This window comes from Lithobates pipiens, unplaced genomic scaffold (genome assembly GCF_037356315.1).
Source record: "Lithobates pipiens isolate NorthernLeopardFrog02 unplaced genomic scaffold, aLitPip1_a1.2 Scaffold_10, whole genome shotgun sequence".
NCBI lineage: Eukaryota > Metazoa > Chordata > Amphibia > Anura > Ranidae > Lithobates > Lithobates pipiens.
The window spans coordinates 201404430-201416763 of NW_027507686.1; the positions used below are offsets into that span (position 1 = coordinate 201404430).

At 45.4% G+C, this 12334-nt stretch overlaps 1 protein-coding gene across 2 annotated transcripts in view; it reads right to left on the minus strand.

The window, feature by feature from the left end:
- LGR4 (leucine rich repeat containing G protein-coupled receptor 4) overlaps positions 1–12334 on the minus strand; it is a 167436-nt gene that overhangs the window by 99088 nt on the left and 56014 nt on the right. For both annotated transcript variants that reach the window (XM_077460848.1, XM_077460847.1), the window contains exon 2: positions 11166–11237. In XM_077460848.1, the coding sequence (XP_077316974.1) occupies positions 11166–11237 (72 nt within the window). The remainder of the gene's footprint in view (positions 1–11165; positions 11238–12334) is intronic.

The window sequence follows — 12334 nt, forward strand, 5'->3', positions numbered from 1 at the left end:
GGCTCCATCAGACTGTTTCCGTCGGATATTCGAACAAAGTTTTAGAGCTGGGCTATAAAACTTTCCGACAACATGATCTGACCAGACTTTGTCCGATTCTGTGTAGAGAATTCCGATCGGACAAAGTGCCACGCATGCTCAGATCAAATTCCTAGACCAAAGCTATTGGCTACTAGCCTGAACATAGTCCCGTCGTAACTAAATAACGTTGTCACGTTACGTACAATCAGATTTTCCGTCAACTTTGTCCGACCGTGTGTATGCAACACAAGTTTCGGACAAAATCCAACGGATTTTGTTGTCGGAAAGTCCGACCGTGTGTACAAGGACTCAGACACACACTGCCACTCACCAGATTTTAGGATCCATTTTTTTGTTGGTCAGCTTGCGCTTAATCAAACAGTAACTAGCTCCAAACCACTTTTCCTCCCTCGTTAAGTAGCTCAGAGACAGATACGACTTTCTCCAAACCTCCGCTCCTCTCCAGATAAATAGCTCAGAAACAAAAGGCAGACGGTCCCATCATAGTACAACCAGGCTTACATTTATTTAAAAGATGCAGTAAAATTACAACTGAGCGACGTAGCATCTGGTTGCTGGAACTCACGCTGAACCTCCAAACTTGGAAGAGGCGGCCGGAGATATACCAGACACTGCTGATATCGCTGGGTGCAGGCTTGGGCACCAAAAAATGTGAGTTGTAATTTTACCGCATCTTTTAAATAAATGCAAGCCTGGTTGCGCTATGAGAAACATGTCCACCTTTTGTTTTGGAGCCATTTATCAGGAGCGGAGGTTTGAAGAGAGTAGTATCTGTCTCTGAGCTACTTACCGAGGGAGGAAAGGTGGTCTGGAGCAAGTTACTGTTTGATTTTTTGGTTTGCAATCGCTGTATCACACATGGATTTTTTTGGTTCAGCAGCAGGGGTATCACTGATTATCAGTTTTGAGGATTCTGTGGCGCAGTGGTTTTTGTTTTATATGACATTATTTGGAGCCTGCATTTAAAGATGAATTACAGACATGGTATATTTTTACATAGTTACACTTGTCCAATTGGAACCAATGTAACTATGCATATACCATACCTGCTTGATGCCCCTGGAAATGACTAAGTTGACACCACTAGCGATCTCCACTAGTGTTGGGGTCCCGTGCTGAATTTATATAGGCTTATGTATTGTGAATAGAGGAGGTCAGTTTCTCAACACGGGTGCCATTAAGAGAATGCTTTGCATTTTCCTAATAAATGCAAAGTGTTCTCTGATTGGACAAGGTGGACGAGGCGGACTGCATAATAATCGCCTCCCCATCTCACCTTCTTGTCCAATCAGAGAATGCTTTGCATTCGCTGAGAAAAAGCAAAGCATTCTCTGAACGGTACCTGTGCCGAGTGGCTGACCTCCTCTATTCATAATAACAAAGCATCAGGCCAGCTGCTTGGCACACGAGAATACTTACAGTCTATACAGATTGCCATTAATGAAGGAAATCGTTTGTTTGGGCTAGCCCGACCCAGACAATCTAAAGTGAAAGTAAAAGGTAGAGATCAGCTTTAAAAGTGGATCTAAACGTCCTCAATCAACATTAATTGTTATCCTTCTGCTGTGTTATCGGTAATATATATTTTTAACATTTCTTCCGATGATTACTGGTTTCTGACATAGGCCAAAATGTCATATGACCAGGAGCCTCCATGGGTATTTTTTTCTTTCATCTGGAAGAGGGGAGAAGGGGCGCTCTCAGCTAAGGACACACTCCTGTCTTTTTGCCTGAGCTAAGGGCAGATGGATTCCAGCAAAGTAAATGTTACTTGAATTATCTGCCCCTACTCAAGATAGCCATAACTTACAAAAATGCTGGAGGGGCATTTTTCAAAGAGATATCTCAACAAAATAAAGAATGGAGACACTGATGCATGGATACGTTTGCTTTAAATTTTAAAAATGAATTCAATAAGGTTTTCAGTTTGTGGTGCTTGGATACAGTTTAGTTCCACTTTAAGCCATACTGCTGACACACACATATAGTACCTTATATAAAATATACTATTAGGACAACAGGTATATTTAATAGAAGGAGGAGCAGACAAGTTAAATGCAACAGACAAGTATAAAGAAGGCTTTAAATAATAAACATTGAAATATATTTTCTATGCCAAGTGCACTACATGCAAAGAGATTTGTACAACTAATAGATGTTAATTAAAAATTCCTCTCTTGTCACACCCTGTGTTACGCACCAAAGAGGATTTCACACAAGTCTGTTTGTGATATTTCCAAATGCCACAACTAGGTCGACTTAGTCCAGGCTCATTCTTAATGCCAACAAAGGTTAATTTGAATGGCAAATGATTTAGACAAAAAATACAGGCCCTAATGTTGACTCTCAAATCACCCTACCAATAGATTTTGGATGAAAGATTAGTTTAAAGAATAACTAAATTGAAGAACAAAAAAACATTTAGTATAAATTAAGCAATATTTAGCCTGGAAAATGTAAATGAATGCAGCCACCACATCTAAAAGCTGGCCATAGATGGCCCAAGACCTGAACATTGGAAAGTCAATCAATTTTCCTATCTACACTACATCAATGGGGGCAGGCAGGTGAAATTACAAAACAATGTTATCTTTCCTCTGTACAGTCTTACCATCAAAATGCAATGGAGATTCACAAAAACACACCTTTGTAGTCCAGCCTGGGTGACCACCATGGCCTCTTCCATAGATAAAATGGAGGAGTAAGTACAGCCATCCAAGGACTGGAAGGTGCGTTAGGCAGCCCCCTACACAGAGCGAATTTCTTTCCTGCAACTACAAACTGCAGAAAAGAAGTTTGCTTGATTCCTCCATCAACAGACACTGTTGACAGAGGAATCACTCCCGCCGAGCCATTTCCTTCTCTGGGTGGATGAAGCCGCCCCTGCTGGGAGAAGACATTGATTATTGCTAGCAGCTATACTAGCGATAATCAAATGCAAAATCTGGCAGGCTAGTTGTACCCAAGTTGATCAATCAACTTGGAACACTCAGCTTGCCCATACATGGTTCGAATCTATGGCCGGCCTTATTTGTAGAATTTTCAGGTCAAAATAAAAGGGAAAAAAAAAAAAATTGGCACATAATACATTCAAGGAGCCTTTTCTCATTTTTTTTTTTTTTTTTTTTTTTTTTTTTACAAAACAGAAAAGGATACATCTGATGAGGTTCATCTCATGTTCTGAACACTGCTCTTTACATTGAGGCCCTTTTCACATGGGCATTCCGACAGTTTGGGTTCAAAAATAGACTGAAAGGTTTCTCTATGGGTAGCCAGTTGTAGGACATGCGGTCTGTCTTTATCTTTCCACATCGGGGTCATCAAACTGAATGGACAAAATTCTGCATCCGCTTCAATTTTTACTGACTAGATATGGGTGGATAGAATTGGATGACCATTCGCTAAAAACACGGACTCCCATTGGTATTACATGGGTCAATTTTTCCTCTGTCACAAGATGGTAGAAAAAAGAAAAATGTGACAAATATGTGACATTTGTTCTCATTCTGACCCAACTCAGCAGGGGATCTGTCTTGGAGCTAAGGCTGTCCATACACAGTGCAAATTTCTTTCCTGCAGTCATGGGCTGTAGGAAGAAATCTGCACGATTCCCCCATCAACAGTGTGCGGACAGGGGAATTCCTCCTGAAGAGATATTGTCTTCTGCCAGCACGGGTGTGGGGCACAGGGGTAGCCATCCCCTTTAGGAGAAGACCGTGATCAATGCCAGTGGCTATAGCAGAGAAGGGAGTCCGGCAGGCTGCTTGTACCCAAGTCATTCAATCACCTTGGTTTATTCAGCCTGCCGATGAACAATTTGGGATTTGAACCATGTATAGCCCAAGTGAAAACAGAGGGTGGCCATGTGAAAGGGGACTAAAAATCCTACTTTTGTTCATGCCGAATAATATAGCTTTTCCTGTACTTGGATCCCACTGTGGCTGAGACCTTCGTAAAGTGATGTTGTTTATCCATCTCTCCGCTTGGAAAAATATCCTAAACCAACAATTTTGGCTTCGTTTTGGAAGAGTAGGGAGTATTTTTTTCACTTTCTGTTCTGTAGTCACAACAGGAAATGAGAGGAAATCACCCATTAAGACAGCTGTCACCAGAAAAAGTGTCCCGATTGAATTGTATCCTCTCTATGTCTGTTCTGTTGACAACTCAAAATGTTGTATTTTGCCTCACTTGCAGGAACAGTCACAATCATGAGGACAAATAGAGGGTGAATCCCCCTAGCAGGGGAAAAAGAGAGCAATAAACAATGAACAGGGTTTTTTTTTTATACATTTCACAGTCAAACTATAAAAATAAAAAAATTGGGTTTAGATCAATTTTAACATCTGAGTGTATAATCTCCTTTAGATCTACTATGTCCAGTAGTTCTCTCCAAACTGCAGCCCGTGGGTCATATTGGGTTTTTTGCATGCCTATATCTGGCCCTTGAAGAATTGTTCTTTCCATTGATACGAGCCACAGTTTTTCCCACTGACACCAATCCCAAGACATCATTCCTTCCACTGACACCAAAAGTGGAGCACTGTTTCTCCCACTGACACCAATTATGCACCATATTCCTTCCACTGACACAGGCATTGGACCAATATTCCTTTCATTAACATCGATAATGGTCCCCATCATTGGGCCTCATTGTTGGTGTCATTGAAAGGAATGGTCCCCATCATTGGTGTCATTGGGAGGAATAGTGCCCTATCATTGGTGTCATTGGGAGCAATAGTGTCCTATCGTTGGTGTCATTGGAAGGAACTGTGCCCCATCATTGGGATTATTGTGCCCCATTGCTGATTTTATTGGGAGGAACTGTGCCCCTTCATTGGTATCAGTGAATAAAATAATGCCCCAATATACTGCCGGATAAAAGCAAGCAAAGGGCCACATTAGGCCCCGTGCCACAGTTTTTGAGACCACTGATATAGAGTAAGGGCCTTCCTGAATGTATAAAAATGTATTTGATAGTTCTGGAAGGACCTTATAAAATATAGGATTTGTTAAATCTAAGGGACTGTACAATTATATTGTAATGTGTATGGGAGTTTTACAGATTGGTCACCAGTGCTTCAATTTACCACACTGGCGGAGGTGACACAGGAGTCAACTAAGTTTAAAGCAGAGCTCCAGCCAAAGGCAATGAAATAAGAATAAAGAGTCCATCATAAGATACATAAAAAAAACAAAAAAACAACCAAAAAAAAAAAAAAAAACAGCCTTTGTTGTAATATTCAATTTCAGTCCAGAGCTCTACCCACAATACTCTATTTCCACCACAAGATGCCCTCAGTCTAATGGCCAGTGTCAATTTAAACCACTTCCTCCAAGCCTAGATTATCCTCAGCCCCACCCGACGACTTAACCAAAACTGCAAGAGGTTAAACTTACCTTCAAGTGACAGATTCCCCTGCAGTCTTTTTTAAGTCAACTAGATCTCCTCAGTCTGATGTCCAACATCATTGAACCCACTTCCCCTGAGCCCAGGTTGTCCTAGACCCACCCCAGCCTGTGAATGGACACAAAAATGCGCAGTGATGTGTTGACAAGAAGTGTGACTGAGGAGCTCATTATCTCATTATCCCTGCTGTACAGGAACTGCAAAAGGCTGATACCAGGTCAAATTTGAATACTTACACTGCATGAATTTAAAAATAAATTAAATTATGTATTAAAGATCACAGAGCCGCCTTAAATTTGTGTAATTTATACCTGCCTGGTGTTCAGCTTTAAATGGAATACTAATAAAAACAGAAGAACTTGGGGGTGGCCTCCATTAACTATGGTTATACAATCAGTATAAAAACAATATTGTTTAAGATAATTGTACTACTGAGGTTCTACACACCCAACCAATAAACCTGTGCTTTCTTCTGTAGAGTCAACAACATTCTCTTCTTTCCCTTTCACTGACAGGACAAGCCTAATTGGAATCAGTTGGGCGACTGGTCTTGAAATCCCTTCATATACATGATCTGTACAGTAAAGGCAACCCACCCAGATAGTGTAAACAGTAATTAGTTAGAATTTACATTTCACAAGTTCCGCATACATACAAACAAAACCGTAGACTAAGAACCTGCACAGCACACATTTTATGGGTCAGTAAAGCAATATCCGGAAATGGATGATGCATATTAAACAATTCAGCCCACACACATTGTTCTACAACCAGCTTTTCCACAAACTAGAGAAATCAAAACCATACCCAGCACCACATAAGCAGAAGGAAGTCTTGCCAAGGTCACTATTTATAGGCTTAATACAACAAGCAAATGTTGGGGTACTATAACCAATGGTGACCAGATGACTAGTTACTGTAGACAGCATAGGGTGATTTTTTTTGAATGGTCGTGGTTGCTAAAGTGGATCTCCAGCTAAAACCTTTTTGAGGCCCGTTCACATCAGGTGCATTGGGGTTGTCCAGCACAGTCCCAATACAAGACGAGGCAAAAAGCCTGGTTCCCCATCATACCACTGTGCTGTGCACTGAAAAAAAAATTAGGGCATGCACGACCATGTTTCAGCGCATCATGGTGTAATGCACACCACTACATCGCACTGTGCTAAAGCCAAGCTCCAGGTTCTTCCCCACAAATACTGTAGCTGCTGACTTTTAATATAAAGGACACTTACCTGTCCAGAGATGTCCTCACCTGGGCAGATACTATAAATCGGCTTCAGGTGCTGGCACCAGTATTGTAAGTAAGGGAATCGGGCAGTGAAGCCTTGTGGCATTTCCTACTTTGAATGCGAGAGTCGTGCTACGCTTTCTGAATGGTTTTTGCAGTCTTCTTGGACCTTTGATGTGTCCCAGAAGGCTGCGGAGGAAAGAGGGCGGGAGCCGAACTTCGGAGTGGGTGCCTGTCAAAATCAGGTACCCACTCCCCCCTTCCCCCAAAAAAGTGTAAAACGTAGCAGTGAAGGGGGAAAGGATGCAAATAAGTGCAAATTCCCCTTCTGGGTAAAGTTCTGCTTTAGGCTGCATTCACACCTGAGGCCGCGTACACACGGGCGGACTGTTGGCTCAACTTTGTCCGCTGAACAGTGTTTCAGCGGACAGTCCGCTCGTGTGTGGGGCTTCAGCGGACAGTTTCAGCGGACAGTTTGACGAACAAAGTTTTTCGGAAATTCCGAAAAACTGTCCGCTGAAACTTGGTTTGAGCGAACAGTCCGCCCGTGTGTAGGCCACTTTCGAAATGAGCAAACTGTTCCCGCTCGGAGGGAAGTCTGCTCATTTCCAGCGCGTGTGCAGGTAGGCGGGGCCCGCGACGGAGACGTCGCGGGCTCCGCCACCTGGAATGGACTTAAAGGGGAACCCCAATGCCGAAAAAAAAATCGGCGTGGGGGTCCCCCCAAAGTCCACAACAGACCCTTGTCCGAGCACGCTACCCCGGCCGGCCAGGAAAGGGGGGCGAGCGAGCGCACCCCCCCTCCTGAGCCGTACCAGGCCGCGTGCCCTCAACATGGGGGGTGCCTTGGGGAAGGGGGGGCCGCGCGGCCCCCCCACCCCAAAGCACCTTGTCCCCATGTTGATGAGGACAAGGGCCTCTTCCCGACAACCCTGGCCGTTGGTTGTCGGGGTCTGCGGGCGGGGGGCTTATCGGAATCCGGGAGCCCCCTTTAATAAGGGGGCCCCCAGATACCGGCCCCCCACCCTATGTGAATGAGTATGGGGTACAATGTACCCCTACCCATTCACCTGTAAAATAAAAGTACCCAAAAAAAAAACCACAACACACGAGATAAAATATTTTATTGCACAGCTCCGGGGGTCTTCCGTCTTCGGGGGTCTTCTCGCCGGACTCCTCCGCTATCTTCTTGTAGCTTTTTTGCTAGCGGAGGAGTCCGGCTTTCTTCCTCCCTGCCGCCGGCCTCTTCTCCCGACTTCGGGGGTCTTGTCCCCCTCCTCGGTTCTTCTGCCAGGCCACCGCGCCTTCTTATAGCTCTTTTGCAGGCGGTGGCCCGGTCTTCTGTCGCCGCTGCCTTCCGTTCTTCTTCTTCTTCTTGTTCTTCTTGTTCTTCTCCAGGAGATGTTGACACGTCGCTCTCTCCGGCCGGAATGCCAGAGCCGCGCTGAGCGGCCACTTATATAGTGACAATGGGGCGGTGTCACATGGTATATGTCACATGGGTTGGTCACATGGTGACCCCGCCCCCTTACGATGTCATAGTCCCCATGTGACATCAACCCATGTGACCAACCCATGTGACATATACCATGTGACACCGCCCCATTGTCACTATATAAGTGGCCGCACAGCGCGGCTCTGGCATTCCGGCCGGAGAGAGCGACGTGTCAACATCTCCTGGAGAAGAACAAGAAGAACAAGAAGAACAAGAAGAACAAGAAGAACAAGAAGAACAAGAAGAACAAGAAGAACAAGAAGAACAAGAAGAACGGAAGGCGGCGGCGACAGAAGACCAGGCCACCGCCTGCAAAAGAGCTATAAGAAGGCGTGGTGGCCCGGCAGAAGAACCGAAGAGGGGGACAAGACCCCCGATGTCGGGAGAAGAGGCCGGCGGCGGGGAGGAAGAAAGCCGGACTCCTCCGCTAGCAAAAGAGCTACAAGAAGATAGCGGAGGAGTCCGGCGAGAAGACCCCCGAAGACGGAAGACCCCCGGAGCTGTGGTTTTTTTTTTGGGTACTTTTATTTTACAGGTGAATGGGTAGGGGTACATTGTACCCCATACTCATTCACATAGGGTGGGGGGCCGGTATCCGGGGGCCCCCTTATTAAAGGGGGCTCCCGGATTCCGATAAGCCCCCCGCCCGCAGACCCCGACAACCAACGGCCAGGGTTGTCGGGAAGAGGCCCTTGTCCTCATCAACATGGGGACAAGGTGCTTTGGGGTGGGGGGGCCGCGCGGCCCCCCCCTTCCCCAAGGCACCCCCCATGTTGAGGGCACACGGCCTGGTACGGCTCAGGAGGGGGGGTGCGCTCGCTCGCCCCCCTTTCCTGGCCGGCCGGGTAGCGTGCTCGGACAAGGGTCTGTTGTGGACTTTGGGGGGACCCCCACGCCGATTTTTTTCGGCGTTGGGGTTCCCCTTTAAGTCCATTCCAGGCGGCGGAGCCCACGGCGGAGCCCACGACGTCTCCGTCGCGGGCCCCGCCTACCTTGACACGCGCTCGAAATGAGCGGACTGTTGCCTCGTGTGTGGGCGAGTCCGCTCATTTCAAAAGTTGCGGACTTAGTACGACGAACAAAGTTTGCCGTATTTGTCCGCTCAAAAAGTGCCGTGTGTGGGCGTGTTCGTTCATTCAAAAGTTTGAGCGGACTGTTTGACGAACTTAGTTTCGGCAGACAGTCCCCGCGTGTGTACGCCGCCTGAGAGTTTTAAAGTCACGCATTTTTACCTAGTTTTTGCCACGATTTTGTACAGGTTACCAATGTAAAAAGCAGTAAAATGCCTCAAAGAAGCTCATGTTCTTTTTTGAGCTGAGGGCGTTTTTCAGGCATTTTGTTTCGGGTGACAAAATGCTCAGATGTGAATAGGTGCCATTGAAATGAATGGGATTTTGCTTGTTTTTCAGGCATTTTATGAGCTGAAAATGCTCAGGTTTGAATGCAGCCTAAGACCCCTTAACACTGGAGCATTTTGCAGGTGCTATAGCGTTAAAAATAGCGCCTGCAAAAAGTCCTGCCAGTAGCTTCTCTGGAGCGGTAAACTCACCGTTCCTCCACCGCTGCTCCCCATTGAAATCAATGGGGCAGCGATGTGATACCGCCGGCAAAACACCGCTCTGGTGGCATTTTGGAGGCAGATTTTACCCCTTTTCAGCAGCTAGAGGGGGGATTAAAACTGCCCCGCTAGCAGCCGAATATCGCCGCTAAAACAACGGTAAATCACTGCTGACACCGGTGGAGGCTCAGTGTGAAAGGGGTCTAAATGAATAGGTTAGCTTGTGTAATTTCAATAAAGTTTGCACAAAAAAAGTGAAGCTGGGATCAGCTCACCCACACTTCTCCTCCCAGTGCACACCAATGGCCATGTGTTGAGAAATGGAATGGACAAGCATTTAGTTTACATAGATAGGGGTAGGGCCAGAACATCCCAAGGAAGCACAGCTCGGGATTGAGCCAACAGGTGTGCCACCATAGGAAGCAGCTTCCTATGGTGGCACACCAAGAGGAAGAGGGAGGAGCCAGGAGCGCCAGGAGGGGACACCAGAAAAAAGATTGGGGCCACTCTGTGCAATTCCATTGCACAGAGTGGGTAAGTATAACAGGTTTGTTATTTGAAAAAAAAAAAAAAGGATTTTTACAAACACTTTAAAGTGTATGCAAACCCTATTACTGAAACTTTAGGGCTATACTCCACAAAATGGTTCCTTTATTTTAAATCCCTGATGATCCTGCCAGTTACCTTGATTTCCTGTAGTTTTCAGACCATGCTAACCATAGAAGCAGGTCCATGTTCGTGTGGTCAGTTTACATCATTTTATCTTGTAATCAGACCTAGGAGAACCTGTAGTCCTATAGCAAACCTGTGCAATCACATGCGCCCCACCCAGCCCTGCGCAGATGATTGACAGCAGCTCCCAACAGGAGCTGTCCTGGCACAAGTGTGGATTCCACAGGAATGAAGAAGAAACCCCAAGCTATCAAGACCAGATTAGCCATTCTCCTCATATGTCTCTATTAGTGATGGGCTCAGGCATGTTTAGGATCATAGTTTCAACCCACCTGAGCAATCCCACCAGGAAGCCAACACTGCACACCGCCAATATTAGGTAGCGAGGCAATTCCCTGTCTGTGCAGCTGCGGACTGGGAAATGCCTCGCTGTCTATGATTGGCAGTGTTGGCTTCCTGGCAGGATTGCTCAGGTGGGTTGGGACTACGATTCCAAAACATGCCCAAGCCCATCACTAGTCCCTGTTAGCAAACCACGTCACCACCTTGCAGAAGAGGCATTAGAATGGAGGCCTGTGGTCATGTGATCGCTGGATTAAAATCCACTTCAAAAAGTACTTTACAGCACTTATCATTTTGAAGATGCGTTTTATATATACACAAGTTAATATCATTCAATACTTTTCTTTTTAATCAAGGAATTCACTTATTTTTTTTATAAAAAAAAAAAAAAAAAAAAAAGAAGAAGAAGAACACTTACAATTCTACTAGATATGGCAGTCCTTTAAAGGCACCTTCTGGTAGCTTGGTGATGTTGTTCATGCTGATATCTCTGTAAAACAATTAAGTTAAATCGTCAATAAAAAGATAAAAAAATAATAATAATTAATAAGTTTGGCAATTAACTTGTTTGCCTTAAAGGTTATACCCACTTTTAATTGTGTTGAGCTATTAACATTACCTGATTAATATATACAGAAAGAAAACACTATTTCTGGTCGGCACATATGCAGCCATGCCAGGTAGAAGGATCGTACCTTGCAGAAAAAACAAATATAAAATGTATTTTTTACAACCTTAATACATCATACCGACTAGCAACCTACAGCTGTAAGAAAAAAAAAAAATTGTGAACCCTATGCAGATTTATGGATTTCTGTCTGAATGGCTCATGCAATGGATACCAGAATGGCTCTGGTATCCACCCCCCCCCCCCCCCCCCCCACACCAAAAAAATAACTGCTGACTTTTAATATAAGTACAATAACCTGTCCAGGGATCCAGCAATGTCCTCAATCAAGCAGATTCTTCAACTGGCTTTGGGTGCAGGCGTCGGCATCTTAAGTAAGGGAAACCATCAGGGAAGCCTTGCGCCTTCACAGACAGTTTTCTACTGTGCGTGTGATAGCCATGCTGCGCTCTGAATGGTCTTGAAGCCTTCAGGGACCAGTGATGTGTTCCAGAAGGCTGTGAGGGGAAGGAGGAAGGGGCGTGGCAATCTGATCAGAAGTGGGTGCGGGTGCCTGTCAAAACCAGGTACCTGCTTCCCCCCAAAAAAGTGCCAAGTGTGTGGGGGGGGGGGAGTTTTCAAACAAGCAGACCCCTTACAGGTAACGTTCATCTTTAAAGCGGACCCCAAGTCATTTCACACCTGGTTTAAACGCGCTTAGACCAGTGGTGGTGAACTTATTGGGAATAGGGAGCCTCAACTGCAGCCCCCCCATCACCAACAAGGGGACGGACATATTCATTCAAGCTAGTCAGAGACTGGAGACATGCTACAAAAGTAATTTAGAGACTGAGGCTATTCTGCAGAAGACAGTCACACTGTGGGAATGTTGCATTGGACTGCTAGAGGTTACTGCCATTACAACCACTTTACAAATCAACATTTTTATTTACAGACTGCTGGTGTTTGAGGGCCCCACA